The 16,635-nt window shown below is 50.7% G+C and overlaps 1 protein-coding gene across 1 annotated transcript; it reads right to left on the bottom strand.

Annotated features, from left to right (window-relative positions):
• Positions 1-5,811: 5,811 nt before the first annotated feature.
• KIF20A (kinesin family member 20A) lies at positions 5,812-16,412 on the bottom strand. Its single transcript, XM_073355020.1, has 18 exons — positions 16,228-16,412; positions 14,142-14,231; positions 13,824-13,943; positions 13,400-13,538; positions 13,128-13,315; positions 12,903-13,047; positions 11,935-12,132; positions 11,451-11,562; positions 11,243-11,314; positions 10,510-10,653; positions 10,256-10,421; positions 9,962-10,126; positions 9,168-9,307; positions 8,934-9,036; positions 7,742-7,946; positions 7,121-7,212; positions 6,651-6,788; positions 5,812-6,379 (listed from the first exon to the last, which is right to left on the bottom strand). Exons 1-18 carry the CDS (start codon positions 16,387-16,389, stop codon positions 6,059-6,061), a joined length of 2,700 nt encoding a protein of 899 aa, XP_073211121.1. The 5' UTR covers positions 16,390-16,412; the 3' UTR covers positions 5,812-6,058.
• Between the last annotated feature and the right edge of the window lie 223 nt (positions 16,413-16,635).

Raw genomic sequence — 16,635 nt, forward strand, 5'->3', positions numbered from 1 at the left:
CCAGCGCAGCACCTTCAGTGGCATCGTGGCAGCAGGGACAGTGGCTTGCTCAGAGGTCACATTAGAACCTGTGGTCAGTAAGGGCGGTCCCATGTTCCCCTAAGCCCTCCCTAGCTGCCTTGGACAAACTGGTCCCAGCACTGGAGTCGGAATGCGAGGGCAGCACTCCGAACCGCAGCACCTAAGGAGCCATCCCCAGAGGGAGAGGGGGAATCTGCTTCTCCACAGGTGGTACAGTCATCATCCTCGGACAAAGCAGTAGCAGGTCCCTTGGAAACAGGCTCTCCCCCCGATGACTTCAAGGAGCACCAGGCCCTCCTTAAAAGGGTGGCTGCTAACTTGAACCTACAAACTGAGGATATCGCAGAGGAGTCAGCCTCTTTAATGTTATATCCTTTGCCACCCTGGCCCGGGTTGTGCTGCCTGTCCACCCAGAGGTCCTCCAAATTGCCAAATCGCCGTGACAAACCCCCTCTTCCATTCCGCCAACTTCTAAGAGGGCAGAAAAGAATTATTACGTCCCTACAAAAGGGTTCACATACCTCTACATGCACCCTCCGGTGCCATCACTGGTCATCTTCACTGTGAATGAAAGGGATAGGCAGGGCCACATTAGTGGCACACTAAAGAACAAAGATGCCAAGAGACTTGATTTATTTGGCAGAAAGATTTATTCGGCGGCCAGCCTACAATTCAGGGTGTCTAACCACCAGGCACTGATAGGCATATACAGGTTTAACCTGTGGGATTCCTTTAATGAGTTCAGAGAGGCCCTCCACAGGATCGAGCCCAGGAGTTCACTGCTTTGGAGGACGAGGGCACAGCGGTGGCAAAGGGATGCTATAGCCTGGGATGCTACGGACTCAGTGGCTGTGGTGGTCACCTCTGCGGTGTCCATAAAGTGCAGCTCCTGGTTACAGCCCTCCGGCTTGTCCCAAGAGAGGAAGGCCACTATACAGGACCTTCCGTTTGAGGGGGCGGGGCTCTTCTCCAAGCTCATGGACTCAAGGCTCCGCAGCCTTAGACTCCCAGGCCACTCTCTGCTCCTTGGGCCTTCAAACTCCTTAGGAGGCCAGGAAGCTGTTCCATGCTCTGCCGCCTCCACCCCTGTAGTCTAGATCCCGGGGAACTCCCCGATTTGGTTCCTACAGGAGAAAGGACCGAGATAAGGGGTCTAAGCAGCAACACTCGTCATCTTCCCACCCATCTGCTCAGCCTGACCCTCCCAGAAACCAGGGAGGCCGGAAGCAGGCATTTTGAGGGCGCACTCGAGGATGACACCCCAGTCACTTCACTGGATCCACTCTCCCTCTTTTTTTCTCAGCCACCTCCACCCTTTCCGATCAGCCTGGTCTCTGCTAACCTCAGACCGTTGGATGCGTGACACAATTTCTTCAGGCTACACCCTGCAGTTTGTCACAATCGCTTCCTACATATCAACGTCAGGGAGCTCAGAGTGGTTTGCCTGGCCTACCGAGCCTTCCTACCTCACATAGAAAGCAAGCTGGTTCAGGTCTTAACAGACAACACAGGAACTATGTTCTATATCGACAAGCAAGGTGGAGCCAGATTGTCTGTCCTTTGCCAGGAAGCCCTCAGGCTGTGGGACTTCTGTCTGCAGCACGACATCCATCTTGTAGCTGCTCAACTCCCCGGGGCCAAGAACGCTTTGGTAGATCACTTCAGTAGGACCTTCTTGTCTCACGAAGAGTGGTCCCTCCATCCAGAAGTGGTCAGCTTCATCTTCCACAAGTGGGGAACTCCCCAGGTGGACTTATTTGCCTCCAGACAGAACAGGAAATGCCACGTTTTCTGTTGATTTAGGGGATTGACGGAGGCTTCTTGTCAGATGCTTCTCTGCTCCCATGATCGGGAGCTCTGTTTTAAGCCTTTCCCCTAGTACTGTTAATTCACAGAGTCCTCAAGAAGATCAAGCAGGACAGGGCAAAGGTGATCCTCATAGCGTTGGCTTGGCCGTGCCAACATTGGTTCATTCATTGGGACATTAAGCCCAAGCGAGCGTTGCTGCAGTTAATCCTGGACTACATTCTGCATCTCAAGCTGCAAGGCCCATCCCTTTCATCTATCCAAGTCAACTTGGCAGCTATCACAGCCTTCCATCTGCCACTTGAGGTTAGGTCATTTTTTTTGCCCAAGACATGATGGTCAGGTTCTTCAAGGGCCTTGAGCACCTTTACCTGCACATCAAGGACCACGTTCCTCCATGGGACATGAATCTGGCCCTGTCGTGGCTCATGGAACCCACCTTTGCGCCTCTGGCTTCCTGCTTCCTCCTCCTGTCCTAGAAGGTTGTGGTCCTAGTTGCGATAACATCTGCCCGCTGAGTCTCTGAGATTAGGGTGCTCACCTTGGAACCAACCGTCCTATACAGTATTTTACAAAGACAAGGTCCAGCTGCGGCCGCACTCTGCTTTCCTGCCCAACATGATCGCTCTGTTTCATACGAGCTAGGACATTTTCTTACCTGTCTTTTTTTCCAAAGCCGCATAAGGTGGAGGAGTATTGGCTGCATTCCCTGGACGTCAGGAGTGCTCTGGCCTTCTGCATTGAAAGGACCAAGCCATTCCGCAAGTCAACGCAATTGTTCGCTGCAGTGCTGAACTCTAGGGTACAGATGTGGGGACCCGCATGAGAGACCCCCTAAGCTTATTTCTACTAGCTTAGGTTAAAACTTCCCCAAGGCACAAATTCTTCCTTGTCCTTGGAACAGTATTGCCGCCGCTACCAAGTGAGTTAAACAAAGATTTAGGAAAAGGACCACTTGGAGTTCCTGTTTCCCCAAAATATCCCCCCAAGTCCCTTCACCCCCTTTCCTGGGGAGGCTTGAGAGTAAACAAGGTAAGCACAGACCAGACCCTGGGGTTTTTAGGACACTAAAAACCCCAATCAGATTCTTAAAAACAGATCTTTTATTATAAAGGGGAAAAAAGTAAAAGAACCACCTCTGTAAAATCAGGATGGAAGATCTTATTACCCCATAAAATTATTTAAAACAGAGGATTCCCCTCTAGGCAAAATGTTAAAGTTACGCAAAAAACAGGAATAAACCTTCCTCTTAGCATAGGGAAAATTCACAAGCTAAAACAAAAGATACAAATGCATTTCCTTGCTATTACTTACTATTTCTGTAATTTTAGATGTATCAGTAGGAGCTGGATTACTTGCTTGGTATCTCTTTGTCTCCGGAGTGAACAACAAAAGCACAAAACAAAAACCTTCCACCACAGATTTGAAAGTATCTTCTCTTTTATTGGTCCTTTTGGTCAGGTGCCAACCAGGTTATCTGAGCTTCTTAACCCTTTACAGATAAAGGAGGGATTTTATGCTATTCTTAGCTATATGTTTGACAGGCTGATAGGACAAAAGTTCGCCCAGTGTCCGCTCAAAGAATTTTTCTTAGATCGCTGCCTGAATTTGCTGCTGCTATGATCAGGCAAAGATGCCACCCCCAGCAATTTGTAACCACCCACTCAACCAGGGCACAGGCCTCTTCTGCAGCTTTTCTGGCCCAAGTGCCTATCCAGGACATTTGAAGGGAGGCTACCTGGTTGTCCGTCCATATATTCACGTACCACTATGCACCTATCCAGTAGGCCCGAGACGATGCTGGCTTCAGTAGGGCAATGCTACAAGCCGCTAAACTATTAACTCCGAGCCCACCTCCGAGGATTCGGCTTGTGAGTCACTTAGAATTGAATTGACATGAGTGAGCACTCGAAGAAAAAACGGTTACCTACCCTTTAACTGTTGTTCTTGCAGCTGTGTTGCTCACGCCCATTCCATTACCCGCCCTCCTACCTGTGTTGCCAGCTGGAAGGAACGGAGAAGGCGTAGGGTCGACAGCACCCAGTACACCGACATGTAAGCGCAGCACTCAAGGTGGCACAGATACGGCTAAGGCAAAAGTCTCCGACAACTGCGCACCTGTGCGTGCACACGCCTAGAGTGGAATGGGCATGAGCAACACATCTCAGAGAATAGTTACAAAAGGTAGGTAACTTTTTTCTGAGCCCAAATGTAGTTTCTGAGAACTGACTTGGGAGACTGTTGCATAGAATGGATAACCCGATCTGTGGCTGTTTAGATCTGGTAAATCTATCAAGTCAAACTTCCTGGCCCATGCTGGAGCTGTCAAGACAACGTAACCTGCTTTTTGCCTCAGGTTTCTCAGGACCCTCACTTTCACAGGGATTGGTGGATATGGGTATATAAACCCTAACGCCCAAGGAATGAGGAAGCCCTCTTTCAGGGAGCCTGGGTTTTTGCCTGAAGCTGTGTACAACTGGGTCTGAGACTACTTGTGGCTTCACAAAAGTCCCTGCTGAACTAGTCTGCCAGGATGTTCTGAAATCCAGGAAGGTGCCAAGCTACTGGTGTGATCTGTGCAGAATGCTGCACCGCTCCCACAGCTGGGGCTTCTTGACAGCCTGGAGAAGTCAGAAAAATCTTGCATGCCAGGCAGCTGGCCCTAAAGTGTTTATGTGCAAACAATCTTCCTGAGGGGACCATAGTCCCTGAATTTGAAGCCAGATGAGGCCTCTCTGATAGTCTTTGTAATTAATGGTATGGAAAAAGAAACACCAGTGAACACCTGCAAGGGTTCTGTCCTCCACTGTGGGACTGACTATATCCATGTGGGGCCTGGTGGGTAGACATACCACTCTCAACACCACCTTTGATCCATGCATGGAAGTCTGGCATGCTGTGTGACAAAAGTGCATGAGATCATGTGTCCTAGAAGTCAGAGCGTGATCTCACTGGTATTCTTGGATGGGTTTGAAGTCTGTTGATGATGATCTCTGTCTGAAATCCCTGCTGTGGAAGGTAGAGTCTGACAGTGCAGCTATGAACTCTATGGTGTGAGCTGACGGATGTGAATTTGACTTTGAAACATAACAAGGGAAAATTTTAGGATGCTGTGCTTTGTTGGTCAGCTGTTGCGTTAATCTTTGAATTAGCAGGTCGTCAAGGTATCTCATTTCTATCTTTTTCTCCTTAGAAGAGCTGCTTATTGCTGATAGACACTGGGTGAAAACTGTTGGAGATAAAGAGAAGGCAAAACTCTACTGGGAGTGGGAAACTAGTATTTCCTGTGACTGCTTTCTGTTAAGAGTTGAGACAGAATTGCCCTAGAATCCTGGGAGGAGTTGGGAGCACAGAACTGTCCTGGAAGCAGTCAGCACCACATCCCTGCAGCTTATGGGCAGGGGGGAAGAAATGGGCTCTATGCACAGCCCTTGCCTACAGGCACTGCCCCCCAGCAGCTCCCATGGGCTGGGAACAGCAAACCATGGCCAATGGGAGCTTGGGCAAGGGCAGCACATGGCAGAGTGGCTTGCCCTGCCCCACCCCACCCCCAGGAGCCACTGCTGGGCATGCTGGCCACTTTCAGGAGTGGCATGGGGCTATGGCAGGCAGGAAGCCTGCCTTAGCCCTGCTGCACACCACTGCCACTCCACACCTGCTCAAGGTAAGCAGGACCAGAGCCCAAACGCCTCCTGCCCCCCAACCCCCTGCCCTGAGCCCCTTCCTGTACACTGCACTCCCTCCCACACCAGCCCTATATTCATGGCCCTGCATACAATTTCCCCACCCAGATGTGGCCCTTGAGCAAAAACAAAAAATCATCAAATCTACTTTAGGCACATTATGCTGACATGGCTGTAGAAAGGCTAAAACAGGTGATGTTTCTGGAGGATCGCAGGGTTGGTACTATCATCTAGGACACTTGTTGCAGGCACATTTTTGCACAGGTAAAACACTAAGTAAGTTTGTATATTTATTGTCATGCATAGACCATGTAACAGAATATACAAGTTGAGAGGCAAGGTAATGTTACACTTTGGAACTAAGGCCCTGTTCCATAGAGACTGGAGTAGCAGCTGGCCTGAAACAGAGTAGGTTACCTGAAGCCATCTTTGGGAGTCACATGCAGTGTTTGCACAAGCCCGTGAAGAATTACTAACTATGGTAGTTTATACACACAGACAGGGAAAGTAACTCCTTGCTGGTGGGTCAACTCACCCACAGGCCCCACTTAATATTTTTTACTAGAGGGCAGGGCCTTGAGTACTGGTGATCGCCGGGCACGCAGGATACGGCTATAGGGGCTGCTCTCTGCCATACGAGGATGTGCGGGTGAGCGGGACAGAAAGCCGTGCAGGAAGGGTTTCTTGCCAGGAGGCTGACTTGGCTGCAGGTTTTCCCTATTAGCACAGAAGCGTTTCTTTAAAGTAGATGTTGAAGGGGCCTGGAGCTTCTGCACAGTATGGTACTGTTCAGCAATACAGGTTGCCTTCTTCCGCAGATCTAGCTTCACCAACATCATGTTGTTTTGCAACTCCGCCAGTGTTTGGTCCTGAGAGGGGGAAGCCAGCACTATGGTTACTCTTACACATATGGTCCCATGGAATAATAAGGGACAGTACTAACTGGTGGCTTTCTTTATCCTGATCTGCCCTCCAGCAACTGAGAAAGGAAGGGGAAACGGACATGGGATTCCTTTCTATTCTCCATCTTGCCCCCAATAAACGTATATTTCCATACATTTAAGCAGCCAAGTTTTTGGTGGCATTCAAGTGCCTAGGCTGAATCCCATGCAACCCCACAAAGAGCAATTGTCACATAACCTGTCTAGCCAGGATGTCATCACAGGTGCAGAGGGCTTCTCGAAGTTTTCCTGCACTTGTAGTGTGACAACATGCTCTCTCAGCAGCCTGGAGGGACGCCCCAAGTCTTTGCAGCTCTGACCGCAGCAGCTTCACATTCTGAAGGAGGGTGGGAAATTCAGTGCAAGCAAGAGACTCAGCAAGGCAGGACACAAACACCCAGTCCTCAAGGCAAAGCCATACCACAGCAGCCCTGACCTACATCTCACTCCTCAAAGATCCCACTGGAGCAGGGATCAGTACAGCAGCTCCCTGAACAACTGGGGAGGCAATACATCCCACACTCCAGAGGAGAATGTTACCAGCAGAACACCGGCTTCCATAAGGGTGTGGCTGAAGCTAAGCAGGTGATAATGAAATACACAGTGCTGATTGTGAACTGGTAAGAGCCCTCCAAAGGGGTTCCCATATCCTCATAGGGGTGCAGTTACCTTTTGTCCATCCTCCAGCTTCCTGTCCACATCCAGAGTGAGGGGTTTGGCAGAAGGAGGTGGCTCCAGCTGCTTCTGGTACCTGTGCAACTCTGAAAACAACCAGGAGCAGAGTGGGGAAAAAGAACATCTTATGCACATACCTCAGCACAGAGATCTAGGTTCTGTATAATCCAGGGCCCTGTGAAACACCTGGAAGCAGCAACAGGTGCACTGAACCAAAACTTTAGAATTGCACAGGTCAGGCAGTTCAGATCTAGAACTGCTCCATTTGAAACTCCTCATACTCAGGGCTTCTCTTTTTATTTGGGTGAGGGAAATTTCTTCTCTTAACTCTGCCCCCCAACTCTTATTTACAGTGCCTAGAGGCCCCAGTAGGCTAGGCACTATTCGTACATATAGGGAGAGCCTCTGCCCCAAAAACCAGCTTTATCTGAATCAACAAAGGGTGGGTGGAGAAGTAGCAGCACAGAGAAGTGAAGTGGCTGGTCACATGGTAGAGCTGGGACTAGAACTCTGGTCTCAAGATTCCCAGTCCCACTGCCTTGAGCACCTTTCTAATCAGAGCTCTTTGAGGAGAGCCCAGGCCCCATTCAGGCCACCAAGGCATGAATGCCACACCTGCAGTAGTGGTGTTCAGCTCTGATTGACACTGCTCCAGCTTGGCTTTAACTTCCAGCAACTCCTGCTGCAGAGTGGATGCAGCTGCTACTGCTCGTTTTGATCTGCGCAGGGGCTGCTCCTGCTCTTTCCTCTCCAGGGCCTCTGACTGTAGCTTTGCCTCCTGCAGAGCAGCCTCCAGCTCTTCAATCTTTTCATCACGCTCCTGGGGAGGAAGGGCAGATTTGCTCAGAGCCAAGCCCTGTTACTGGGAAGAGGTGCCAAACTTTCCCATGAGGAAACACCTAAGTGGCATGTGGGCTGCAGTTCACTAAATTGTAATAAACACACAGCTTCCAGCTACTCCTAGCTGGGCATTTTAAAGGTCTGAACCTTCAAGAGGGGTCTGCAGCATATCCCCAGGCACCCGCCTGCTCAATTGAATGAAACCAAACAGTTCTGTAGCTACCCACCATCACCAATAAGAATAGGTGGGAAGAGAAATCTACCAATCCTTAACATTAATCTGTCAATTTTACTATTTTCTCCAGAATGTACACTAAGACTGGAGGGTGTGTTTGCAACATGTTCAGAACACAGGAAGCAAAGATGCTGTTTTTCAGCAGACTGGCTGCCTGTTAGCCCTTGCCAAACAGTGGCCGTGTTAGAGCCCTGCAACCAAATGGGACCTGATGACAAGTGTTGAGGCTGGTTCAGGTGGGTAAAACCTGGACCCTCTCAAGTGTGGGTCAGTAACAGCTGTGTGCTCTGCTCCTGCCCACTGCCACCACCTGGCTGCGCTGCACGTGCTATGGAGTGAGTGTGCCAAGGAGTCCCAGCATGCTGGCCCCAGGGCAGGAGATGGTGACTGCAGCTCTGGCTCAGGGTCAGGTGGAGTGGTAACTCAACCTGCTTACGTTTTGGTCCAGTTTGGGCCCAAAAATTAGGCCCAAGCAGACCGTGATGCTGTGCTACATAAAACAGCAGCCAAGAAGTTGTAACTGGGACTAGCCAGAGCCCAAGGCCTGTAGGGAGAAGCAGAAGATACAATTGGAGCGGTCACATAAAAGGGAAGGCTGGAAAGCCTTGCTATTGTGAGAGTCACAGAAGATTCCTGGGCTCAGACAAGCTCTTCTCACATCTCTGGCTCTGCTCCCAAGCCTGGTTTCCTCATGCCCCCTCCCTACAGTGGGTCCATTTCCCCCACAGATACCTGAATCCTCTCCTGGTAATAATCAGTCAGTGACTCCTTCAGATTGCTCAGTTTATCCTCATACAGTTCCACCAGTAACTCCTTCTGCGTGTCCAAGTGCTGGCTACAGGGGGAGGGAGGGTACAGTGTGACATTGATGCTGTGTGTGCCGGACAAGAGATGTATAGGGGAGGCTCAGAGTTGAGGGGTGATTAGCAGAGATGAGTTCCCATTTCCCTTGCAGTATGACAGTACCTGCACCACTGCTCCTTCTGTTGCAGCTGCTCTAGCATCTCATTGCAGAGCTCCTCACGGAGGCGCATTTCCAGCTGCATCCTGTCCTGCCGCTCCTGCACCAGAAGATCCCACAGGACCTCCACCGCTCGCGGAAGGTCCTGCAAGGAGGGCACAAGATGATGTGAGCCTTCCACCTATGTTTATGCATCAAAGAATCCAAGCATAGAAAAGGTTTCCCTGGCCCAGTAGAGATTTCACTGGGCTGGCCCTTGATCTTGGTTCTGCCACTGAATTACTGTTCACTCCCCGCTCTTTGTGAAGGGTTGAGTATCATTCTTACTGTGCATTATTTGTCCTCACTAGGATTTGCAATTCCTCCCAACTTCACGTCACTGAGTCAGTGGATCTGCTGCTTAGTACCCTTTTCCCAATGGGCAGATTGTTAAATGAGGCTAACTCCACACTTTCCAGTAGCCCTTTGCTGTCAGCTGTTGCCCTTTCCTGGTCAGCAGATGCTCCACTCATGGGACAGTGTCATGTCCAAGCTGATTTGAGACATGGATGCAAGTGTCCGTTGTGCATTGAGGGAACCTGTGAGGCTTAGTACTAATGGTTCTCTGACCCTCCCAGCGTTCACTGATTCAATAGTTGTGCTGGCAGCCATCTGGAGCTGTTCCCATTCCCAATAATTTACAGTGCCTGAGCTCCAGTCCCACCTTCCTGCTCCCAAAGGCTGGGGCTGAGACCAACTCACCCCTCCATCCCTGCAGGTCAGGGTGGCTTCACAGGGTACAAGATAAACGATCACCCACCTCCTTATCATACATGGACACTTCCACATCATCGTCACTCTCTTCATCGGTCTCCACTTCTTGCTTTGAGCCTGCCCCTGAACTCCTACTGTCTCGCCTGGTGTGTTCCTTGATTAATGATTGGATAGACGGTAGTGCCAGCTTTGTGGGAGGTGCTTGAACAAGCTGGAGAGACAAAAGAAGTCCACGGTTATGACCCCACAAGGTCTGTGGACCAGACTACAGGCTCTTGGAAGATCCAGAGCAACTTCTGCATTACTGGGCACCCTGGCCCCTAGGCACTGGCCCACTGACCTGGCTGGCTATGGCTGAGAACTTGGCCACATGCAGGGTCTCATCATACGTAGATGCGCACTGGTTAATGTTGACAATCATGCAGGAACGCCCACGTCCCGTGAAGAAGCCTTGAAACACACGGGTCAGCTTGCTGTCCCGGAAGGGAACAACACTCTGCTTCAGCCTGAAGGGAGAAAGAAGAACCTGCTCAGCCCAACAGCTAAGCACCTGGGGAATCCTCTTCCTCCCCCTCATCTCCTGTACACACTCACTTGGACTGCTGATTCTGGCGCAGGGCAGCGATGCAGCGGCCGAGCGTGTGCAGGGAGGTGTTGATGTTATTTGCCTCCTTCATGCGGTCCCCGCTTTTCTGGTTCTTGCAGCGCTCCGAGCCAGCGAGGTCACAGAGGGACAACCTGAGGAAATCCCAGGGAGATATCTGTGATCTGGTCCCACTGGCTCTGCCCCACCCCCACACTCCAAATATCCCATGATCCCAGCTCTAAGCTCACCCTCCCTTTAAAAGCCCATCTTCCAGTTTCTTTGAGAAGGTGCACAAGCTGCTTGGGCCCCAGGACAGCTGATGGGGTAGCGGTCATTACAAACCTAGAGGCCAGTCAACACTGCCACCAAAATCAGGGTTGGGGACCAAGACAGCCAGAAATCCCTGATTCCCTGGTGGCAGCTGCTTTCCAAGCACAGAGCCAACTCGCATTTGTAGTTTATTACGTTGCTGGTAGGCAAATCCATTAACAGCAGCTCAGCCACAGGGAACCCCACAACCCCGAGATGGGAGCAAGACACCCTATTCACAACAATTCAGTGGGGACCTGGTGACTCAGATGGTGCTTTCCAACACCTTTCATAGCAGTTCCCCTTTCTCCCCCCACCCAATTGCCAACCCCAACAGCAAACCCCCCATCCTTAATGGCAGCAAAAATGGGAGAACTGAGCACACAGGAGCTGCCAACTTCCCTGCCCCATACAAAGAAGTGCAGGACTCACTCGCTGATTTTGGGGAGCATCTCACTGCTGCTTCCCTTCAAGTGCAGAATCCGAATTGAGAAGACGCTGTGACTGCAGGGAGCAAAGACAAAAGAAGCTTGAAAGGAACATGCATCAAATGCTCCTGGAAAACACCCCAGTTCCACAGCTCCCAGCCTCAGAATAAGACCACCACCACACCACACCAATCCTCTTCCCTGTCTCAGACCTGCGGCTGGAGTTCTCATTCAAGTGGGTGCAGGCAAAGCTCTGGTTTTTCCGCCCCAGTTTCAGGAGCTTCCAGGCCTCATCAGCATCTTGGACATTGATCCAGTTCAGATCTGAAAGAGCAGACACAGATCAGGCCAGGCAAGTGGGAGAGTGACAGAGACCAGGGTTGCCTTCCCAGGCACCGGCTACCTACCTTAGCCCAGGCTCCATTACCAGGAGCCAGTCTGAGCTCCCCCAACATTATCCATTGCTGGGACCAAACATTAACACAACAGCACAACTGAGAGCAGCTGCTGACTGGGTAGAAGATACCACAGAGCACGCTCCCTTCCCCATTAGTGCCCCTCTTCACACACATCACATCCTCCACCCACAAGTTACTGCTCTGTCACCCGCTCCGTCTATAGCTCCCTTCAGTCTAAACCTGAGCTGGCAAGGCCCTTCCCCAGATGTCCCCAGAGCGTAAGACTGGGTAGCTTTACCTTTCACATAGGGGCTGCCAGTCTGGTCTTCGCACAGCCGCAGCATCTGCCTTTTGCGGTATTGGCCAGGCAACGGCGTGTCCAGCAAGTCATAGATCTGCTCATTGTAAATCTCAAAGAAGGAGACCCAGATGGAGACCTGCACATCCCCCGTGAGGAGCGAGATGCGGTCTGGATCAGCCCAGCGAGGACCCAGCTCTGGGAGGGAGAGGTAAAAAGGATGGTAGTGATTGCAGCAGTGCCCAGCATGTCCCAGCTGAATAGAGGGCGACACCCCCTCGCCCAACAGAAACTCTCTACCCCAGCCCAAAATGCACTCCATATGCCCTGCCTGGGAGTCCCCACCCCCAACACAGACTTCAAGCCAGGATATGCTAGGTATCCCCTTAGCTCTCACATCTTTCCCTTGTCAAGAACTTCCTACATGCCCTGTCTCTGATCTGGAGAACTGGGGGAGCACACAACCTTCTATACTGGATCCCTCTATGGCTTTGGTCCTGGCTACCCAAGACTCCCTACTCTCCTTGGGTTCAAGTCTATCGGATGAGATCAGCTGACTGTCCCTAGGTTTCCCAGTCTAGGGGACAAATGCTTTCAGTGAGGCCCCTCAGCTCCAGAGCCTGCTTCCTTAGTAGTCTGACAGAGCCCAAGCCATCGGCCAGCTGGGTGAGGTGGAACACTCAGCTACTCAGGTAGGTCCCCCTTGTGGGAGGGGCATGTCTATTTCTCTCATGTTGATTGTTGCCCCAGGATGACACAGTGGGTAACGTACAGAACAGAGAAGAGAGGTATTCACAGCCCAAAATTTCCCAAAAACAGAGCTTCCCCCAAAAGAAACAGGGAGCCCCAGAGAATGCAGAATCCTTACTGCCCCTCCCACATCACAACTATCCAATAACAAGGGTGAAAAATCCACTCCTCCCCAATCGAGGAATGGGTGGCAAAGGACAGCAGGGCGCTGGATGTACCTTCTAGCTGGCTGATGCTTGACTGGTTGGCAAACTGACTGGTAGAAGAGAGGCCACCAACCCCACTGTCAAAACTGGCACTAGTGGCAGCCTGGAGCTGGGACTCTGCACTGTGGCTCTTCTTCAGTGGAGTCAGCACTTCCTCCTGGAAAACCATGGACAGTGAGAGTCCGACACAACCAACATGCTCTCCTACCTGCCCTGAAACCCAGAAGGGACACTCACCTCCCGCAGCCCCCCGCACAGCAGGACCAGCTTCTTGGTCTCCTCCTGATGCACCTGTTTGCTGTCCAGCCAGGCAACCTCACTGGAAAGCGAGGGCTTCAGATCCATAGCCTTGTAGAGCCGATCCTCCACACTATTAAAGATGACAGCTAGGGAGCGAGGCAAGATCCCACCATCTTTGCTGCTCCCTGGAGGAGAGAGCAGCAGCAAGCTGAGCACTCATACAGGGAGAAATCATCAACCTCTCACTGGATAGCAAGGGCTCCTCTTACCCTGGATGGTGTGTGTCTTCCCAGAGTTGGTGATGCCATAGGTGTAAACCAGCCAGTTCTGCCCATGGAGTACATCCTTTAGCACTTCGCCCATCGTTTCATCAAAGAATGCCTTCTGCCCCACCTCTGCCCCAAAGATCTGCAACCACAAACACACTGGGGAGCAAGGATGACACCACATGGTGGCTTCCCTCCCTTGGCTGAAGCACCCACTGCTATTCCAGTGCTGCCCTTCCCCCCGCTCCCCCTTTGCCAATACCCCTCAAGCCTGACACACAGCCCTATCAGCTATTCCAGTCCCAGCCTTTCCTGAGCACACGCTGCCAGTTATGCTTGATCCAGTACATTTATGGTTACATGTTTCTTTAGAGAGAGAAACAAATCCCGCTAAGGTGGGTTGCATGATCTGGGCCTGAGCACCTACCTGGGTGAAGGTGAATTTATGCACAGCCTGGCCTACCCCCCGTGCAGTGCTCCGCATGGTGAAAGAGTCCTGGGGCGCTCTCAGAAGGAGGGTCTCTGAATTCTCAATGCAGACACAGCCCTGAGGGGTACAAACAAAACTCCATCATCGCAGTGGCTCAGAAGAGAAATCTCCCCCCCACCCGCGACTCCACCACCCAGACACAGCATGAGGTTATGGAATCTCCACTTGCAGCACAACCACCCTGTTCCCGGTGGGTTGGGGAAATGGATTCTTGTATTTTCCACATGCAGCTCCTGCTTGGCCCCAGGCTCTCACCTGATCCTCCTGTTTCTCCAGCTCAGATGGCTTCAGGGGCCGGACTCTCAGATACACCTTCACTTTCCCATTATTGTCCTCAGATGCAGCCTGCAAAACCCCACACAGGTTAGATACATCAGCCACAGGGGAAGTACCAGAAAGTTCTGTAAAATTCAGTGCACCAATGGGAACCATAGCATGCGGCACAGGTAGCTCATAGGACTCATGCCTCAGAAGCTTCTGGGCACTTTACTGGTACCTGCTCCAGCTTCAGCCTCAAGTGCTCCAGAAGTTCAAAAAATAAGCTTGCTCAGGCACATCCACTGCGTTCCCAGGCAGCCACTAGGCAGCTCATCCAGCAGTACTGGAAGTGAGGATCTAGCACAATTCTCACCCCATCAGAGGCACCACCCACACAGATCCCGACTGGGGACAATGATGGCGCCCCGAGCCAGACCATACCATTTAAGCCAGAAGGAGGCACAGGAAGTTGACTGAGCAACTGAATGACTTCCTGACTCATGGGCGTACCAGACCTGACTCTTGTCTGATCCCTGGACTTATTCTGGCTCTGGCCTGTAGAATGGTTTAGATGAAGAAATAAGCAAAAGTTAGGTTTTGGGCCTAAGCATAGAGGAGTATGAGAAAATGAAGTTACTACACTGAGAAAGCTAGAGGTAAGTTGGAGACAAAATGTTATGGGAAAATAAAAGTTAGCAAGTGCATGACCCAGGGTTATGTTTTGGTTATAAGGTTTCTGAGAATTATGAATTTATTAAAATGCTATCTATATTGATAGTATGGGAAGGACATTGGTGCAGATGTTAATTTAAATAATGTCTAATAAAAAAAGCCAATAAGAAGGTGATAGAAATAGAATTATGGTAAAGAGCAGTTTAATGTTAATTAGTATTAGAGTATAAAATGAGTAGCCTTGCCAAATTGCAGGGAGCCCCAGTTGTCAAAATGGTACTGTTTGGTTCCAGGATTATAAGGCTGTACTTTCCTGTTAGTGGACTGATACTCATTGATTCACCATTCTATCTTTAAGTGAGAGTATAACAGTATCATTAGTGAAAGTGGTAATTGCATGTGTGTTTGTTAAAAAGAAAATAATTAAGCAAACTTTGGCTGCATAATTCAAAGTGTCACTTAGTGGTCCTCTATTAAATAAGTTTTTGGTAACCAGCTGAGAGGCTTGAACCTGAAAACGGAGTTTGGTTTGATTACACCCTTATCTTAGTCACTTAATATTAATTGGGAACATTTTCATCATAAAGGTTACAAACCCCTGGCTTGGTTCCTGGACTACAACTCCAGCTCTGACCCCTGGTTTGGTTCCCGCTCTGTTGGGCTGATATCTTAACCCGTTGGTGCAGCAAACAAGCCAAAGTTCAATGTGCAGCCCCCTCCGCAAATGAGTCACCCCTAGGTCAGATCTCTGACCCATGAACTAGAGAAAGAGAGCCTAGAGCACTAGACCTGGTGCTGAGGCATGAACCAAAGGCTGTAAACCAAAGTCAGACCATTCAAGCAGTATTAAAGCAAATGATTACAGGTTTACTGCCCAATACATAAACTTGGCAAAGCTGCTGCTAGTGTTGCTAAAACATACATTTGTAAGTACTAGGCACTAAATATTTATGTAAATACATTTCAAAAAGCTAGTACATGTTCATCCCAATCTAGTACTAAAAAGATAGTTTTAAAAAAACCTTTATTTTGTCAAACTATCAGCAACAAAGGGAGATGATAATCATCATGAAGCATGCAAGGTGATACATAAGTGGCTTTTCTCAGTCTATAAATGTCGGGGTACCTCGCCTTAATTCTTTGTGTGGCCAAGGCAGAAGCAAAAATTCCCACTGCTGATTAAGCCACGCTGTGCCATGGGGCACTCATGTTAAAGTACTTGTGCAAGTCATTAGAACTGTACCATAAGGGCAATAAACCTGGCAAAGTGCCTTTATCACGGAACTGCGCCTGTGGTCTTTCTCTACAAGAACCAGGGAGATCTGCTAAATTAGCAGGCTATGCTAGCTGCTAGCAGTGAGAACATCAGAGCTCCAAAAACAAAAGCATTAAGCAGCCTTAACACACTCACCTGCTGGGATTCCCCCAGGCTTGGGGAAATAGCAGAGAAATCTGAGAGCAAATCTTTGCGCAGGCCGGACCCAAACTCCGCAGCTGTGGATTCGAGCAGGGGCGAGGCTGTGACCTCCTCGTCAGAGAGCAGCCCCTGCGGGGAGAGGAGTCCCTGGGCCATGGTCCTCACAGGTAGCTCCGACCAGGAAGGGGAACAGACAAGGTGAGCTCGACTGCATTCCCTGCCCCCCCACGCTCCCGCCAGCCCCTGCCCACCCCCCCCTCCGCCCCAGCCCCCCCACGCTCCCGCCAGCCCCTACCCACGCCCCCTCCGCCCCAGCCCCCGCCACGCTCCCGCCAGCCCCTACCCACCCCCCTCCGCCCCAGCCCCCGCCACGCTCCCGCCAGCCCCTGTCTACCCCTCCTC

This window comes from Lepidochelys kempii, chromosome 8 (assembly GCF_965140285.1).
Source record: "Lepidochelys kempii isolate rLepKem1 chromosome 8, rLepKem1.hap1, whole genome shotgun sequence".
Taxonomy (NCBI): Eukaryota; Metazoa; Chordata; order Testudines; family Cheloniidae; genus Lepidochelys; species Lepidochelys kempii.